Here is a 19,661-nt window from a genome sequence, read left to right on the forward strand (position 1 = left end):
TTAGAATTGTTCAATTTAAAACAAAGGAGCAATAAAAAGAGTGGCTTCTCAGTTGAGGAAGGCTTCCTGGAATAGAGTTGTTTTCAGGAGGCACTGGAAGCAGTCTAGTGTTGGTGTTGTGGTGTTTCTCAGAAAACTTTTGCTTTTGATGGGAGGCAAATGACAAGGCTTGTTAAGTAATTGACAAAGCTTTTATTAAGCAACAAGCGTCTCTTCTACTTGAAGAGAGTCTAATCTCTTGGAAACTTCCCCCTAGGCAAAATTATGCAAACTAAGCAAGACAATTGTCTGCTCAACAAGAATAGGAAGCTTCTTCCCAGATGGCCGGTGCGGAGGCAGGTTCTGGTGCAATCCTAGTCAGACTGCCTTTCTCACACCTTCCTTCTGCTCCATGCGTTTGAGCTTCTGGCGGACCCTAGCATCAGCTAGCTTGGCGGGACGCTCTCCTCCGGAAGAAAGCCCACCTCCCACTGTGTGTGTAGGATTTGGCCTTAAGGAGATAAGCTCTGGAGAGGGCTGACTCTCAGCTGGGGAATCTCCCATGAGAGCTTCCTCCCCCACTGGTACAGGCTGGCTGGTGTCTGGCGCCGCCTCCTCTATTTCCGAATCTGATTCTGATTGATTACCTGAAACACCTCCTCCCAAAACAGGGGCAGTAGGGTTAGACATGACAAGTGTCTGCCTGACCTCCAGAGACAGGGAGTTCCAAAGAGAAGGGGCCACCACACTAAAGAGCTTCGGCTATTGGGCGGTATAAAAATGAAATAAATAAATAAATAAATAAATAAATAAATAAATAAATAAAGGCTCTTCTCCTGGTGGACTCCGGTTGGGCCAAAGGTCCATGTGGAAGCACCAAGAGCATGCCCTCCAAAGACCTCAGTGACCGGTCAGGTTGGTAAAGGAGAAAGCTCTCTTTCCGGTATCCTGGTCCCAAGTTCTTTATGGCTTTGTACACTAGTACCAAAACCTTAAACCTGGCCTGGTAGCCAAGAGGTAGCAAGTGCAATTCCCTCAGCAAAGGAGTTACATGTTGAAAAGAGGCAGCTCCTGACAAGAGCTGAGCTGCTGTGTTCTGCATGAGCTCCGGCTTCTGGAGCAGCCTTAAGGGCAGCCCCACAGAGAGCGCATTGCAGTAATCCAATACTTCAGACTGCATTGAGGGGCAGCATATTTGAAAGCTTGGTTGTCCCTGTATGTAGAAAGTTAGCAAGTCTGAGAGACATGTCTGGTCTAGCCTTGTCCCTTAACATATTAGTTTCCTTTTGTATAGGAAGCAATAGTTTCCATAAGGAGCCATTCTGGTGGGTTTTTTAAAATAATGTTTAATTAATTAATTAATTTGATTTCATTTAAATTCCATTCAATACAATTCAACTTAGGGCATTCCCGGGACTAACTCTCCACCTATGTTTTCCATATTTCTAAGTATGCCGGTGGGGGTGTAATCCCACCTTCTTCTTTATTCACATAATTAATAAATTTCCACCCTACCCCCTCAAATTTATCTTCACTTTGTTGTCCTGTTACTTTCCTCATTTGTTGCGCCAGCTTTTCTAAGAGGGAAATCTGCCAAACCCTTTGAAACCAGTTTTCAACCGTAAGCCCTCTGCCGTCCTTCCATTGTTCAGCTATCAACCATCTAGCCGCCAATAATAGATGGTTTATTAATTCCTTATTTAAGAGCGTAATATCTGGTCCCCTATATAAATTTAACGGAGCTAAATGAGGAGATGGGTGGACCCATTGTCCAGTTATCGACCTGATCTCCTGGAACACTTTTTTCCAATAAACACTCGCCAGGAACCCTTCTGTTGAAAAAGCTTTTACTGCTTGATTCTGCGGATTGTGTAAACAGGAAGCTTGGATTGTGTAGGTCAGTACCTTTGCTTTTCCTTTCTCCCTAAGGTGGATGATAATGTCACGCGACACTTGGATAATGTGCTAAAAAGAGAAGACTGGGATTTGCTTATCCTTCACTACTTAGGGCTGGACCACATCGGTCACCTGAGTGGACCAAACAGTCCTTTAGTTGGGCCAAAGCTTTCTGAAATGGATAACATCATCAAGAAGATCCATACTTCTCTCCTGTCCAAGGTGACCTGCTTATTTTCAGACGCGAATCTAACGAAATGGGGGAACTGGAATTGTGTGGGATGTATTGGGCTCCAATCCTTACAGCTGGGGTGTTGAACCTCTTTTAGCCCGAGGGCTGAATTCCCTTTCTCTCGGGGGCTGCATTCCAGCGCTGGGTGGGCCTGAAGGCGAAAGGGGGGTGGGGCCAAACTACCCGAAATACCAGCATGCTTAGTTAAAAACTGTGACTACCAGCAACTAAGCCTTAGGAGAGACACGTCAACCTTTTAGAACGGGAAAAAAATCACAACAGCTGGGAAACCACCAAATGGTCAGGGGGAAGGAAGTGGGGGTCAGGGGGAAGGGGGCATAGTCTCTAGTGAACCTCAGAAGGCCAGATTTTGCCCCCAGGACGACCTGAGGGTCTGTACCCCTGCCTTACAGCCTGACCCAATCCATGTTTACTTGGAAGCAAGCCACACTGTGCTCTGTGAGGATTTTTGCCTGCTAAATGAGATAGGATTGCAGCCGTAGTGAAGTGAGTTGACACTGCCTTTGGGTTTTGGGGAAGCTAGACGGATGCCGTTGAATGAGTTCACCAAGATGTTAAGAATACTTGTCTTTTAGTGTGCATAGCGCATCAGGGCGGAGGGGAACTCAGGTTTGCCACCATGTATACACTCCGCATAGAGCTGCTTCCACTCGTGGCCCTCTTCTGAGTGGGCCTGTATGTCGTGCACGTGCCACTTTTTCCAGTAAAACTGCAATGCGTTGCGTGACCACCGGAGTTCCGTAAGCAAGGTGGACCATGCTGCTGTGTCAAGGAGCCTGCAATGTAAATTTTGAATGGGAGAACTAAAGGGAGACAAGATTAACAAGAGACAAATCAGATCCATGTATATTTGGGTTCCTAGAAAAAAAGCTGAATGCATATCTAAATGTAGAAAGGTAGCATGCTTGAGACATGCATTCTGCCGAGCTTTCTCCCTTGACACGTTACATCAGTCTTCACCAACTTGGAGCCCTCTAGATGTGTTGGACCACAACTCCCATAATTCCCAGTCCAGCACATCTGGGGGCACTGTGATGGGGAAGTCTGCACATGAGGCCCTGTACGTGCATTATGTCAGACTAGTTTGGGTTTGTTGCTGCTCTGGTGTCTTTTGTCAGGTAATTGACTTGGGTGGGTGACAACCGTTCCTGAAAACCTTTGACTTCCAATCTCAAATCTGTGAGGTAAGGGAACAAAATGGCTGACGGAGTGTGTCAAGAGATCCTCCTGAACCCTTGGAACTTTCCTTCCCTTCAGGAAGAGGGAGAACTGGCTTCGTCCCCTTTACTTGTTGTGTGCGGCGACCATGGGATGTCTGAAACGGGGAGTCATGGAGGGTCCTCGGAGGGTGAAGTGCACACGCCCCTCCTTTTGATCAGCTCTGCTTTTGACAGGATGAGTGGTAAGAACTGAATTTCTCTGGCTGGTAATATTCGTTCAGTAAAGAGGTGAAGGGCTTTTTTTTTTTTTTGGTCATGTCTGAACAACTCCTAGCATCCCCCCAGTTAGCAGAACCGTAGGCCTTTTTTCTGCCTAAACATGCATAGGATTACACCCTAAGTTGCTTTGTTAAAGATTGTGATGGAGCCTGGGCTGCACGAATTCAAAATGCATGTGAGGGCTCACATGAGTAAGTGCTCATCAGTAACCCCTCCCCTCAAATTCTTCTCTATGTAGAAATAATAATAATAATAATAATAATAATAATAATAATAATAATTATCATCATCTCTTTCTCGCTCATGTTGGTTTTTCTAGACGGACATGACAGGCATCGCCAAGTCATGCTGTCTTTTACAGATTCAGGAATTTCCTGACTATTATTATTATTATTATTATTATTAATCATCTCTTTCTTGCTCATGGCGGTTTTTCTAGACGGACCTGATGGGCATTGCCAAGTCATGCTGTCTTTTACAGATTCAGGAATTTCCTGACTATTATTATTATTATTATTAATAATAATAATAATATTATCTCTTTCTTGCTCATGGCGATTTTTCTAGACGGACATGATGGGCATTGCCAAGTCATGCTGTCTTTTACAGATTCAGGAATTTCCTGACTATTATTATTATTATTATTATTATTATTATTATTATTATTATTTGTTACATTTATATACCACCCCATAGCTGAAGCTTTCTGGGTGGTTTACAAAGATTAAAAGACTGAACATTAAAAATCAATATACAAAACGTAAAAACATAAAAACAACTAACATTTAAAACAATTTTAAAACTCTCAGCCAGGACAAAGACAGTTTTGGAGACAGTTAAAACTCAACATATGCTGTTAAATGCCTGGGAGAAAAGAAAAGTTTTGACCTGGCACCGAAAAGATAACAATGTTGGCGCCAGGCGAGCCTCATTGGGGAGACCATTCCATAATTGGGGGGCACCTTCTGTAATTGTCAGGGAGAAAGCCAGGTTAGCACCCGTCTCCCCCTGACTTCTAGCTTTCTGTGTGGGGATTTTGTTTTTTTTTAATCATGTGAGTCCCCACCTGCAGTTAAAAGTGGTACAGCCCAGGTATGGGCTTACCACCGCAGTGAGAGTTGTTTTATTTAGAAAAATAAGTCTTAGCCTAATTCCAATGGCCATGTGAGGGTAATGCCTTTATTAAACCAAGTCAAAGGTCACCAAAAATGTGCAAGTTTTCAATGGGCAGTATCCCATTGGGGCCTTCACCATGCACAATGTTACAAAAAGCTGCTTTGGTGGGTGGTGCAGGGGGATAGAATAAGGGAGGGCAGGAAAGGCTGATTTGATATTGAAGTCATGAAGTCCCCGCAGTCACAACCTTCAGATGAAATGGGCAAGGAAGAGGTTGCAGACGTTCAAATTACACTCTACCAGGTGATGTAATGGTTGTAGTTTGCAGCTGGGATTGCCCCTAGGACTGCTTGGGAGAAGAATCAAACAAGCAATAGTTGATTTCCCCCCTTTCCTTTTGAAAATCTAAAATCCAGCTATTCCTCAGAATGATTTCCATCCTTAGGTAGAACACACAGGGCATGTCTAGACGTACAGTGTGTAGAGGGAGGGGAGGGGGTAGGATTTCACCATATGGTGATCACGAGATGTTCCCCTCTGACTACACGTGGTGCGCTACGTCCAGGGAGGAAGAGGATGTTGCGCTCGAATTTTTTTTTTATCGGAAAAGAGCGCATGAGCACTCTTGCGCAAAGGTAGGTTTTTTTAAAATAAAAAAATCTTCCTGCTCCCCCCCACCCCACCCCTGATGGGCACGGAGCTCCTGAGGAGCTCCACACCCCATGCCCGGCTCCTCGCAGTTACTTGCGAGGAGCCGGGACAACCCGCGACGGTTGGCCACACGTCCGTTGTCTCAGGACGAGCCCGAGACCGCAGGAAAAACCATGATTAAAGGGCCTGTTGATATCCCGGGGAAAAGGAGGGATCATTCCTCCCTGCTCCCGGGATCCCTTGTGCGTCATGTGGATGCACAGGGATGATCCCGGGGCGTTCCCTGGGATATCAGCAGGTCTAGACATGCCCACAGATTCCTTGGTAGGTGGGACAGTGGAGTAGCGAGAATCTAGACAGATTTTATATTAACAAAGCTGGAGAGAGGCCCGATGTATCTGATGAAGTAGGCTCTTAACTACAAAACCTTTGCCACAATAGGTGCTAGATTCTTCAGCTGTGCAGGGCTTTGTTTCGACACGTGGAGGCAGAAAGCGATGCTCAGCGAATGGCACCGCATGCCGTGACACTGCAGAACCGAAGCAAGCCCGCTCCTGAATGGGAGGCTGTGCTGAGCTCCCCAAAGGCGTGTAGGACAGAAATATAAACTGGCGCCTTAAAAATGACAACTGCCCAACCAGGTGGGCTTGTGTTTCCCCAACAGCCTCATGCCATGCTTGTGAAATTGAGACAACTTTGGCCCTTTCTACACCTAAGGATTATCCTAGGAAAATGGAGGTGTATGATTCGTCCATGCCTGCTCTTGGGATCCCCTGTGTGTCATTTGCATGCACACAAATGCAAATGATCCCAGGGAAAAAGGCAGGTGTAGAAATGGCCTTTAAGATGGTCATCTTTTTCAAGGAGTCAGATATCTCCCAAGCCATGGCATAATGGCATATTATTATTATTATTATTATTATTATTATTATTATTATTATTATTATTATTATATCCCGCCTTTTTTCCTCCAAGGAACCCAAGGCAGCGTACATAATCCTCCTCCTCTCCATTTTATCCTCACAACAACAACCCTGTGAGGTAGGTTGGGCTGAGAGGCTGTGACTGGCCAAAAGTCACCCAGTGAGCTTCCATGGCCGAGTGGGGACTAGAACCCGGATCTCCCGACTCCCAGTGCAACTCTCTAGCCAGTACACTACACGGGCTCCTTTGATGCCTAAAGTTCTTCATTGTGAACAACTGTAGCCCTTTCCTTCTTTAAAAAAGCAGTAGTGGAGGGCAACTTGAGCTGTTTCACTGAACTGCAGCCCTGAAAGGGGGAAAACAGTTGTGTAACAGATCTCTCTTCGGTAGATCACATTTTTGGGAAGGTGAACGAATCTTTAACACTTACTTCCTCTTCTTAGGTCCCCTGAAGCCTCCAGAACTTGTTCAGCAGACCGACTTGGCCGTCACGTTGGCTCTAGGTCTGGGCTTGCCTATTTCTAGGAACAGCGTTGGGAAGCTTTTGCTGCCTGTTGTACAACAGAAGACGATGAGAGAACAGCTCCGGTACTTGCACTTAAACGGCTTCCAGCTCAGCAGGCTTCTCCAGGAGAACATGGCTACCTATGAAAAAGGCAAGTAAGTGAATGATTGCACTGGTAACCAGCAGACATTCTCAACGCATTTTTTTTTAATAGTAAAAAAACACACTTAATATTTGGATCATTAAGGAATTGAAATAGACTGTTTACAACAGGAACGGAGGGAGACGGAACCAAAACTATGTATTTATTTATTTATTTATTACACTTATATACCACTCCCATAGCCAGGGCTCTCTGGGCGGTTTACAGAAACTAATGATTGGTGTGATAGTATATTAGATTTGGATGTCAAATCTGAATGGAGCAAGATAAACTTTGGGTTATGTTTCTAGCGCAGCGTGCAAGAAAGCTCATTAGAAGTGTGAAGGCATCTCAGTTCATTTCAGATGGTGCAGAACCTACTTAGAGTCTGTGAATGTCAATTTCTGGCTCAGGGCAGATCTAACTCTGACTCACTGCAAATTGGGATCCAACCTTGAGGGTGAATTTCCCTCCCTTCCCTTGTTAGTGTTAACCGTGGCTTGGAGGTGTCTCTACAGACTCGTATCTTGGTTTCTTTGTAAACCAGGCATGGCCCTTTTTTTGGTGACCCCTATTACTGGATTCTCAGTGATTCTGCTGGGGAAAAAGGAGAGTTCTCCCCCGCCCTTTTCCCCCAAGCCAATAGCTGAAATACCACTTTTCTGGTAGCACAGCTGCTTACGGGGGATGGGTGTGGCCTGTGGTGGGTTCAGAAGGGGGTGCAATGTGGCCCTCCCCTGATTGCCCATCCCTGGTTTAAACTGTTTATGTATGTATTTATTTATTTATTTATTTTAGTACATTTATATGCCGCCCCATAGCCGAAGCTCTCTGAGCGGTTTACAACAGTTAAAAACAGTGAACATTAAAAACAGATATACAAAATTTAAAACCACCAAAAGTATAAAAAAAACCAATATCCATTTAAAACAGCTATGACCCTGTTCAGACATGCTTAGCCATGGTGGTTAAGCATTTTGAGCTAAACGTTATGGTTTGGTATGTTGTGTGATCCATTCCTAACCATGGTGCCTATATAACCACGGTTTAAACACGCCCACTAATCGTTTCTGCAAAAGGGTTGGCGGCCTAACCATGGCTCAGTGTGTTGTCTGAACAGGCCCAAATGTGTCAAATTCTGGCTTCCAAATGTGGGTCGGAACCCATAGTTACAAGGGAAACATTACAATTCTACATTGGGCCTGTTCAGAAGACATCTTCAACCCTGCTGGGGAAGGCTTTTGGTTAAGCAGCAGGGTAAGTGGTTCTAACCGTGGCTTAAAGTGTTGCGTGCGACAGCACTGCTTGTGGTTAGTGCTAACCCCAAAGAACCACAGTTTCACTAACCACAGAGCCTGAAGTGTCGTCTGAACAGGCCCATTAAGAAAAAGAAGAAGAATTCTTTCTACAGAAGGCCTTGGATAACTTTCTGATCTGCATTAATGTCTCTTTTTACTAGATCCTGGTTTCGAACTGTTTAAGGTGGCAGAAAAATCTCATGGAAACTGGATCAAGCTTTATTTGGAGGGGAATACCTCGGAGGTTCTCGTAAACCTCGGCAAGAAAGTCCTGAAGCAATATCTGGAGGCTCTCAAGATCCTGAGCGCCTCCTTAAGCAAGCAAGTGGCCCAGTATGACATGTATTCGATGATAGTAGGAACGGTGATTGTTCTGGAGGTAGGGATGGGTATATTGAAGTCATTGTGTGTGTGTGTGTTAGCTCAATTTAATCATGCACTGCATTAGCCCTGCTGCTCTATTTGCATGCACTCTGTTCATGCTCTGAAACTAGCCTACGTAACATCAGGCTTTTGGGTCAGATATAGGTCAGCTCAGAGCACAACATCCAAGCTGCTTTGGGTGGACCTAGAGGCACCGGCGTGCCCCGTGAGACTTTTGATTCCACCCCCCCCCCCATCTTCACCTGGACAACAGATGCTGGATTGCAAACCCTGTCCACAGTTTCAAAGGCTGTTTGCCATGTGGTATTGCATGGAGATGGGGTGGGGTGAGGGTGGAGGTTCTCTTTGAGAAGCACAAGTCCAGAATTCTTGGGGAGAGGTGGAAATACTTGTGCTATTTTTTGGGGGGTCCTGCTCTGTCATGTAGAATCTGGAGCTGAAAATAATGTAAAAAGACAAGCGGTCTTTGCTCTTCAGAAGTTAGCAATAGTTATAATAACAATAGTTGTTGTTGTTACTATTAACTTCTGAGGAGCAAACCCTGCCTGTCCTTTCACATTATTTTCAGCTCCAGATTCTATAAGACCAGAATCCAAAAGAGCAAAGACCTGTACATTAGGGGTGTGCACTCCGCCCCGGAATTATCTGGTAACCATGACCATCCACAGAGCATTCGATCTTCCAGAGTAAAGATTGGGCACTTCCAAACCCATCACTTAATATCAGAGCAGAGACGTGCCCAGCCAGAGCTTCTAAAGTCTACGGAATTATCCTGCTGTGTTTGTGAGTGTCTAAATTGAATATCTCCATGTTTGGAAGACAGAGTGGGGTGAGGGGTAGCTTTGATATTGACAGCTGTGGCTAACCAATTAGGAATAGCCACAGCGCTGTCCTTGACCATGTTCTCCTCCAATCGTAGTGTTTGGGGGAGTGGGAAACACTAACTGACTCCTGATTCTGGCCATGGGGGTGGGGATGGGGGAAGGAGAGACGGAGCATGTTTCTGCTCAGACTCATAGAAGTCAATCATCCACATTTCCACAGTGTGAAAGTGCTGCTGGGCTTGCTGGCTGGCATGGTGAGTGAGAAAGCTTCTGCACCTGAGTCAGGCACAGGCAGGCTATTTCAGTGGCTGGGTGCAGGCGGTGAGGGTGCTTCGCCCAGTAGACCTGGAGGGTATCAGGTTGGAGAAGGCTGGATTGGGGATTTTTTTTAAAAAAAAATCCTTAAAAAATCAAGGCATGAATGGATCTGATTCAAACTTCGCATGGCTAAAGCCCTCCTTAAGAGCTATCACATTGCCACGTTTCATCTCTATCTATACAAATTACGCAGATTTAAGCATTTTTGTTAATTTTCCATTTAAAAATTCCTAGAAAATCAAAGTATGAACTCATCTGATTCAAATCTGATGGGGCTAAAGCCCTTCTTAAGAACTATCATTGTGCCAAGTTTTATCTCTGTCTTTAAAAATGAGGGAACTGGAAGCATTTCTGTTAATACCGGTTACCCGAATACTGAACCGTTTTTCGACGGGTAATTCGATGAGGGGGAGAGAGGGGTGGGGGGCTCTGAAATCCAGGCGGAGAATCACCTCTACGGAGCTCCAGATCGAATTTCGAGGCAGAGAAGACTCACTCTGCACACCCCTACTGTACATGATTACTACTATTTTGTGAACCGCCAAGAGAGCTTCGGCTATTGGGCGATATAAAAATGTAATAAATAAATAATATTACTGCTACTGTTACTACAACAACAGTAGCAGTAATAGTAGTGATAACATACAGCAGCAGTAAATTCAGAAGCATCGCTATTGTACAGCTTTGCTCACCACACTGAATCATCAGAAAACTGACTGACCTGATTTGTGCCGTGTATTATTGCACTCGCCGTGAGATAATGCAAATTCCTAGTGCTCCCTCCTTGCCTGGTTTTGATTCATTGCCGCTCCGTTGTCTCTCTTCCTGTCCCCTCATCTTCTCCTCCCCATAGGTGCTCCTCCTCCTCCTATTGAGCATCCCCAAAGCGCTGAGCGGCAGGGCGGAATTTGAAGTGCCTCTCTCTCCTGTGTGCTCTCTGCTCTTCTACCTGATGTGCCTGACGCTCTGCGCTGTGCACGTCGTGGTGTGCACCTCCACCGAGAGCTTATGCTACTTCTGCAGCATTTCGTGGCCCACGGCAGTTGGAGTGATCATGATGATTTCTGGGCTCCTGTGTGTCCTTCTGTCTGCCGTAGAAAAAGTATTTGTGAATCCAAAGCATCCAGCAAAGGTAAGATGTGCAAGAAATATGACTGACGCTCTTCCTCACCTGTTGTACTATGGTTCGGTTTTGTTTGAAAGCTTGAGCTACACATTAACTCTTTCCTCTTGGGTCCCTCTTGGTCTGAAAAGCGCCACTTTTTCCTCTTGCTGATTTAACCTTTGCAGGGGAAAAGTTACAGGAAACGGTTTCCCTTATGGGGATAAAAGTAGCTGGGTGTGTGTGAGATGTTGAAAAGAAACTGGGGAAAAGTTCCTTCTCTCCCTCCAGACCAGTCTTGTGCTTCAGATTAAATTTGTTGTGGTTATAGTTCCATTGATTTCAGTGGGTCTCCTCTGATGAAGCCTGGATCCAACCCAGTATCTCTGGCCCACCAGTGAACATGTTCAACCAGTTACTGGAGATTGGAAATGCGTGTTGGCGGGAGAGAAGAGAAATTGAAGATATAATATTTATTATGCTTGAACTCAAACAGTTAATCTTTGTTTTATTTAACTAGGGTGACCATATGAAAAGGAGGACAGGGCTCCTGTATCTTTAACAGTTGCATAGAAAAGGGAATTTCAGCAGGTGTCATTTGTATATATGGGGAACCTGGTGAATTTCCCTCTTCATCACAACAGTTAAAGCTGCAAGAGCTATACTAGAGTGACCAGATTTAAAAGAGGGCAGGGCTCCTGCAGCTTTAACTGGTGTGATGAAGAGGGAATTTCCCCAGGTTCTCCATATATACAAATGACAACTGCTGAAATTCCCTTTTCAATACAACTGTTAAAGGTACAGGAGCCCTGTTCTCCTTTTCATATCGTCACCCTAATTTAACAATTTCCGCTACAAATTAAAAGTGCCTCTGGGAGTGGTCAGTCTACCTTGGAGGAGATAAGGTGAAATGGTTTTTGGAGACGTTGGTGTTCAATTAACACTGATTGATACTAAGATTGTGTCATGTCAATTTGTTGATGTGAGGCTCTGAGTGTGCTTGTGCCTAAGCACTTAATGGTACCTAAGTAAAAATTCTCCTGCTCCTGGAGTTCACTTACCTGCCGGTGTTTTGAGTTCTGAAGCACAAACATAACGTGACGTCTTGCATTCCAGTCATTTTTTCTCTTGCTCTCGTCCCAACCTGTTTTGTTTGCTGTATTGGCAACTTGGTGGGCTCTAGTGGTTAGTGAACCAGGAGCCCTCCAGGTCATAATTTGCAGAGCTAAGCAGAGGCATGATGGATCAAACCATGGGGTCATCTACACCAAGCAGGATATTCCACAATGAAAGTGGTATATAACAGGCAGGAGCCACACTACTGCTTTATAGCGGTATTGAAGTGCACTGGAGGATCTACGCTACTGCTTTATAGTGGTACTGTGCACTGACAATTGTTGGGGCCCATGACACATCTACACCAAGCAGGATATAACACTATGGAAGTGGTATGAAAGCAGTACATGGTATATGTCGTGGACCCCACCCCAACAGTTATCAGTGCACTTCAATACCACTATAAAGCAGTAGTGTAGCTCCTGCCTTTTATATACCACTTTCATACCACTTTCATAGTGCAATATCCTGCATGGTGTAGATGAGCCCCAAGTATCTATTCACTGTGGGAAGCAGGAATTGAGTGTCTCCAGGAAGCCCCAAAGCAATAGCCCTTACAACATTGTCTGTCTGTCTTTCACTGCTTCTGAACATGGAGTTTCCATTCAGCCATCATGGCTAATAATAGTTGATACTTATCTTCCACAAATTCATTTAATCCCCTCTTAAAACTATTGAAAGCCGTGGCCGTCACCACATCGTGCCGCTGTGAACTCTGTAAATCGATGATTTGTTCTGTGAAGAAGTCATTTCTTTGGTCTCCTGCCCATCAATTGAACTGAATTGCTACCAACATGCAAACCCAGGTGTGGCAGATTTCAATAAAGGGTTATGTTTCCATTCTTCTCCTATGCAATCGGAGCCCAACTGGAGTAGGCATGACGGCGTCCGTAGGGTTGCCGCTGAACATGGCAGGTCCGTGTCCCTTCTGCCTCTTCTCCTTGTGACCGGTAATTAAGGAAGCATGAGGTGTTGTCATGTTGTGAACTTCCTTGCCCCCATTCTGCATTATTGGCTGCTCCTGGAAGAAGTGGCAGAAGTGGGGACGTATAGGTTGTGACCACAGGCACTTCCTTAATTACGCATTTAGGTTTGGGCACATGCATGCCTTCATCTCCAGCTCTGGCCCCAGTTATGAGGTTGTGTAAGCCTCTGTGATGTTCAGCTGCCTTACATGCTATCAATGTAAACATATATACAAAGTTATTGTTTATATTGTGTATAAGGTTCAGGAAATAAGTAGGCCTCAAAGTGAATGCCTGCGTGTTGATTGGATGGTTGAGGGGTAGTGCAGATTGGCTGACTAAGAGTGGGAGGAGCTGGAGAAATGTATCTCTATATATAGTTGTGAGTGAGATGGTATGAGATGGTATGCGAAGAGAGTGAGAAAGACACTACGTAGGTTAGAATTATGTGAAGTAGAGAGAAGTTGATAATTTTAGGACTCTATAGTAGAACCTTGCAATAAAGAAGTGATGGAAACCAGTACGCTTAGAACCTTGTAACCATACGCATTTACACTGAAGGAACCATTAAGCTTGTACACACATTTACTTAATAAATTCAAATTATATTTACAAACAACTGGCGTGGTCTGTGGAGGAGTGTCTGAGGAGAAAACAATTAATGGTGGCAGTGGAATGGGAAACTGAGGGCTAGGTTGCTGGGCTGTGGAGCTGTGGGGCCTGAAGAATAAAGGCGAGGCAGGAGCAGCAGCAGTAGGCCTAAACCCTCACATGCGTCATTAGCAGGGGGTGGGGGGATTGAAGTAGTCCTGGGTGCTAGTGGCATGGATAGTCCTGTCAGGTAGCTTGTGGGTATCTCAGGTGAAGTTGAGATGGCATAGGGGGACAGGACACATCATAGCCTCTGTGTAGCATCCTGTATGCCAGTAGAGCAAGAGCTTGTGACTGGGGTGGCTGGGTTTCCCCCTCTCCACACCTCTGCACCAAAGCTGTATTTGGACATTAAAAGGCTCCTATTGCGTTGGTTATGCATTTACCTGTCTATATTAAAAAGCAGCCACTACACAAAGCATGTTAGGTTGGTTTGGTTTTGCACCCTGATGCTGTTAGAGATCTGAGCGTGCCAAATTCTGAACATTGATTTTTTACGGTGAGGGTATCGCTGCCTAAAAGGTAAGATGTACTCAGTTATAATGACTAAATTATCAGAGCCTAAGAGCATAGTTCAGGGAGATTAGTGGCAGGGATGCTGCTGGCTGGACCGCTCTGCCAAGCTTCGATAGGCGTCACTCAGTCTTTCAAAAATCCCTGCATGAAAAGCGCTTCTTCCAGTAATCCACATTATCCACTTTTTATAATTTCATAATGGAGCAATAATAGAAATCCCAGTTTTGAAGTGGCATTTACAGATTCAGTTTAACTGGATGAAATGTGCTGCTTTAGCAGGCAAGTTTATTGCACATTGCTTTCAGAATAGTTTCATATGCAGGTGGTATCGGGGGATTTTTGGTTGTTGTTTTTAACTGGAATATAATAAGGGGAAGGAAGAAAAGAAATAAACCTCTTAGCTTAAATTGAATCTGATTTTATCTGTGTAGGCAGAGATATGAAAACGAGCTAGCAGCAACTGTTAACTGGTAGATGAATTAGTCAGGGCCAAAATCAGTGTTTCGGTGAGTTAAGAGCAAATTATTTAAGGCTATTTTGGTTCTGGTGTGTTACTGTATTAGAGAATGAAAAGAAAGCTAATTTTTTTTTTTTGCTCCTAGCAATGTTTGGTAGCTTTTCTTGATTTGTGAGATACCCTTACACTTTCTTCAGTGCCTGATACTGAGCTTTTGATAATACGGACAGTGAAATGACAGCTAAGGAGTTGTCAAAAATTTAACAGGCTGCTTTGTCCTAATGAAAATCTAAACTCCAGGTAGCCTCTCCTGGGTTTCTTCAGGCTTCTTTAGAAATGGCAACCAGGAAACAGGAGCAATTCATGTTTCCTCACCCATCACTCCTCGCTCTTGTGCAAAGGGGAGATGCATGCTCTTCTGATGTGCAGATGGGATGCTTATGAGACATGAAGTGGCAGCAAGGGAAACATGAAACACTCTTGCTTCTGTGTTGCCACTGCTTTGTAATGTCTGCAATTCCCTCTGTCTTATATCATGTCCCCAGTGTTCTGTGCATGAACAAACCCACATTGGGCCCATTCAGAAGACACCTTAAACCATGGCTTTAACCACGGTGGTTAAGCCCGAAAGCCAGGCCGTGTTCAGAAGACACCTTAAACCACAGCTTTAACCACGGTGAATAAGGCCTTTTACCACCATGGTTAAAGCTGTGGTTTAAGGTGTCTTCTGAACACAACCTGGCTTTCTGGCTTAACCACCGTGGTTAAAGCCATGGTTTAAGGTGTCTTCTGAACGGGGCCAACGATGCTATGGAACTAGGACATATGATATTCTGGAGAACTGTACAGAATACACACACACACAAAAATAAATAAATAAATAAATAAATAAATAAATAAAATACAGTTTGTATACACTATTTAGTGTGTGTATGAGTATATCATGTGTGCATGTTTTATTTTTAGGCCTCCAACAATAGTAAATTCCCTCTCCCACCCCCTCACCCCCAACATCTTTCTTTTGAATGTTGTATCCCAGTAAATCCTGCTGCCTAGTAACTGCTTGATTCTAGGGAAACTTAGAAGCTGGGTGTTATAGTGAAAGAGAAATAAAACCCACAAAAGGACATCAGTTCTCCTTTGGGGTCCCAAACTGGCTTTTAAAGGTTAAGACCAGCACTCTGAATTGTACTCAGAAATGGACCGAGTGAAGCTGTTTGAAGAAAGGGCATCAAACGTTCTGTCTGACAAGTGCTTTGCGCCTGTATCTTGTTCTGTATGCTTGCAACCTTTCAGAAGTGATGTAAACATTCAGTATCTGCCGATTTTTTTTGGAGACCCAGAGAAGCTGGAGACTTGCAAAATTATATTTGTTTATCCAACCCCTGTCATAACACAATTGCACAAAATCTCAAATGGCTAGCAGAATAATAATTTATAACTATGTAAGAGTGACTTGAGCTTATTGCCCACGGTGAACAAGATTTTTATATAGAAGCTACACAATTAATTCAAAGATGATCTCATAAAGCTGTCTTGTCTAGTGCTGAGACATTATATAATACAAGTGAGAACAATTTACTCTTCCCAAGATTAAGGTATTTAGCTGCAGTGTAAAAATGATTGTGTTTAATGTTAATTTAATTATGAGCTTTAAGTAAGAGAGAGATATCCAAAAGGGCAGAGTGAAGAATAAAATAGTTCTTACCAACTAGGAAAGACCCGCACTTCCAGACCTTTGTTTGCTGTTTCCCAGGAGGTTTTGAACAGTAACTATCCGATGCAAGCAAGCCCTCTCCCTTTACACAATGGTAGAAGCTGTACAGTTCTCAGAAAGGATATTGCACAGTCTGATTGTTGAAATTCAATGAAGCGTGTGTCAATATTCTTATATTCTGCTTGGGCAGAAAGAGATCTTGGGGTTGTGGTGGACAGCTCGATGAAAATGTCAGGCCAGCGTGCGGCAGCTGTACAGAAGGCAAACTCCATGTTAGGCATTATGAGAAAAGGAATTGAGAATAAAATGGCCAGTATCATACTGCCTTTATACAAATCTATGGTGAGACCACAGAATGCTGTGTACAGTTCTGGTCACTACACCTAAAAAGTTATCCATGTTGTGGAGAATGTGGATAGGGAGACATTTTTTCTCCTTCTCTCAAAATACTAGAACCCGGGGTTATCCCATAAAGCTGATTGGTTGGAGATTCAGGACAAATAAAAGGAAATACTTCTTCACACAGCGCATAGTTAAATTATGGAATTCACTACCACAAGATGGCCACCAATTTGGATGGCTTTAAAAGGGGGTTGGATAAATTCCTGGAGGAGAAGGCTATCAATGGCTGCTAGCCCTGATGGTTATGTGCTACCTCCAGTATCCGAGCCAGTAAGCCTATATGCACCAGTTTCTGGGGATCATGGATGGGAGGGTGCTGCTGCACCATGTCCTGCTTTGTTGGTCCCTGGTCGACAGCTGGTTGGCCACTTTGTGAACAGAGTGCTGGACCAGATGGACCCTCAGTCTGATCCAGCATCAGGGCTCTTCTTATGTTCTTATGTCATACCCACAAAGAATAATGTACGTTGCAGTGTGTTACAAAAAGTCCTTTTCTCTACCGTGTTTCCCCGAAAATAAGACAGTGTCTTATATTAATTTTTGCTCCCAAAGATGCGCTAGGTCTTATTTTCAGGGGATGTCTTATTTTTCCATGAAGAAGAATACGGTACACATTTATTGTTGAACAGAAAAAAAAGGTCTTGTTTTCGGGGGGATGCCTTATATTACAGCGAGAGGCAGAACTGGAAGTAGGTCTTATTTTCAGGGGATGTCTTACTTTCGGGGAAACAGGGTAGCTAGTGCTTTGTATTTGTATACTGGATTTTGAAAGATTTAATTTGTAAGTTCTAGGACAGGGGCTACAGTGTTAACATGGGAAATGGGACTGGACTGGGAATGGCCTCCTTGTTTCCCTCATTCAAAGTATGGGATTGTGCAAAGAGATCAAGTATAGCCTTTGTGTGCCTAGGAACAAAGATTGGAAGTGGAGGGGCAAACAGTCTCCTTGAGTTATTTCCCCTCTTGTCTTAAGACAGGCTAAATATATAATGCCGGAAGCTCAACCGTTCTTTTCAGTATACATCAAGGTCCTTTCAAGCACTGTCAATGCCAGAGGTAGGCAATTTGAGGCCCTCCAGATGGGTTTTGACTACAACCCCAGATCATTGGTCTTTCTGGTTGGAGCCTCTGGGAATTGTAGTCCTAAATATTTGGAGGGCATCAAGTTGCTTCCTCTGGTTTATACTCTTTCTCAGTCTTCATGAAATGGTCTGGTGGGTCTTCAATTGGGTGATGCAGCCTATGATATTTGGATGACTGAACTGCCATTTGTGAATCTTTTGCAGCTGCTTATCCCTCCGCGTCCTATAGTATTATTATGCAGATGTAAACCATGTATCTTTCTTGCTTGTGTTTCCCCCCCGAGTTGCCACATTTTTGTGTGTGTAGCTAAGTATACAACAATTTATTGAAAATGGCATATCAAGGATTTTTGTAGGGTTTCGCTTTCTTTAAATCGGTCAACTCTAGTGCTGTTAGCATATACAATATCTATTTCTGCGGTAACCTTGCACGATGACAACTTATGAAATAAATGCCTCATTTCAGAATGTGCAACATAATAACCAGCAGATCAATATTCTGCTTACGATGGCTCTTAAGCTGAATGAATGAATTGCTGAATGAATAAATGAATGTAGATTATTTTTTTCTTGCATTACAGCATGCTGGAAAGTGGATAGACTGAAGAAGATGAGAAAGTAGCTCTCTCCTTATCCTCTTTTGAATTTTCCAGTTGCGAAAGGATTTCTAATTTTAGTTCCACACAAGCCGCTGCCTACTCTGTCGCAAGCTTAGAGACAATATGAACTTTAAATGTTACACTGGTTATTCAGAGAGAAGCGGCGTGCAGTCCTTGAAGGAGAATGTGCCGCCGTTTCAATGGCACAATTAACGGAGTGTTGACAGTAACTCTGAATTACGCTGAAATTAACCTTGTTTCAGACTAGGAATATAGCAGAATTACATAAAATGCCACCAAAATACAGTTGTCATTGAGGCAGCAACTGTAGGCAATTTTATATGCCGACGATTCTAATGATATGTTGGATTCTTCCAAATTATATCACCAACCCGTTTTTCTCTTTACAGAATCCAGCTGCCTCCACTTCCAGCTGGTCTGAATTAGATGCTCTCATCCTAGCGGGCACCATTGGCCATGTGTCAAGTCTGGCTGCTAGCAGCTTCATTGAAGAAGAGCACCAGACGTGGTACTTCCTCATCAATACCCTTTGCCTTGCCCTGGGCCAGGAGATCTGCAGGCACCATTTCTTGGCCAAAGAGTGCGATCTTCAGCTCCTCTCTGCAGTCAGACGAGGTTCGGGAGAAAGCAAGGGAATTCCTTGCCACCGCGAGGACGACGTTGACGTCTTGCAGGGTGATATGAAAACGGGCAAGTTCACCTCCTCTGCAAACGCAACCGGATCTGAGAAGTGGATGGCCTTAGCGACTCCATGGGTCATCCTTATTTGCTGCCGGTTCCTTCGTTCGCTGAATCAGACTGGAGTCCAGTGGGCTCATAGGCCGGATTTGGGACACTGGTTGACAAGGTGAATATTTGACTTGTTCTGTAATTAGAACACGTGTGGTTTGTAAATAGCTAGTCGCCTGTAGTGAAGTGTAGAGACTTCCAGGTGACCAGGCAGGGAAACATAACAAAAGGTGTTTCTTTGGGGCCTCCTCATTGAAATTGGTGTGTATGGGCAGGAGAACTAGTAACTCTTTCTGGAACTATTTGCACGTATGTCTAATACGTAGTGTTTGAATACTCCTTTGGAATGTTGTTCCATGTTTTCTTAGTTACCCCCAAAACAATTTAAAGTCGGTCAGTTTCATTTATTTATTCAGTCTTTTATTCTGCTTCATCCCTAAAGTCCTGAGCAGGTTACAATTATTATTATTATTATTATTATTATTATTATTATTATTATTATTATTAATCATTAGGTTGTTCTTTTTTTCTGTTCCTTTCCCATCCCTCCATCTGTTGTTTTGGGGGTTACTGGG

At 43.9% G+C, this 19,661-nt stretch overlaps 1 protein-coding gene across 3 annotated transcripts in view; it reads left to right on the forward strand.

The window, feature by feature from the left end:
- PIGG (phosphatidylinositol glycan anchor biosynthesis class G (EMM blood group)) overlaps positions 1-19,661 on the forward strand; it is a 72,572-nt gene that overhangs the window by 14,665 nt on the left and 38,246 nt on the right. The window contains exons 4-9 of one of the 3 annotated variants that reach the window (XM_063129112.1): positions 1,909-2,097; positions 3,386-3,530; positions 6,702-6,914; positions 8,365-8,582; positions 10,583-10,861; positions 18,747-19,204. In XM_063129112.1, the coding sequence (XP_062985182.1) occupies positions 1,909-2,097; positions 3,386-3,530; positions 6,702-6,914; positions 8,365-8,582; positions 10,583-10,861; positions 18,747-19,204 (1,502 nt within the window). Of the gene's footprint in view, positions 1-1,908; positions 2,098-3,385; positions 3,531-6,701; positions 6,919-8,364; positions 8,583-10,582; positions 10,862-18,746; positions 19,205-19,661 lie in introns of those variants that run through there. The other 2 variants (XM_063129111.1, XM_063129110.1) reach the window with 2 other exon arrangements.

Source organism: Elgaria multicarinata, chromosome 6 (assembly GCF_023053635.1).
Source record: "Elgaria multicarinata webbii isolate HBS135686 ecotype San Diego chromosome 6, rElgMul1.1.pri, whole genome shotgun sequence".
NCBI lineage: Eukaryota > Metazoa > Chordata > Lepidosauria > Squamata > Anguidae > Elgaria > Elgaria multicarinata.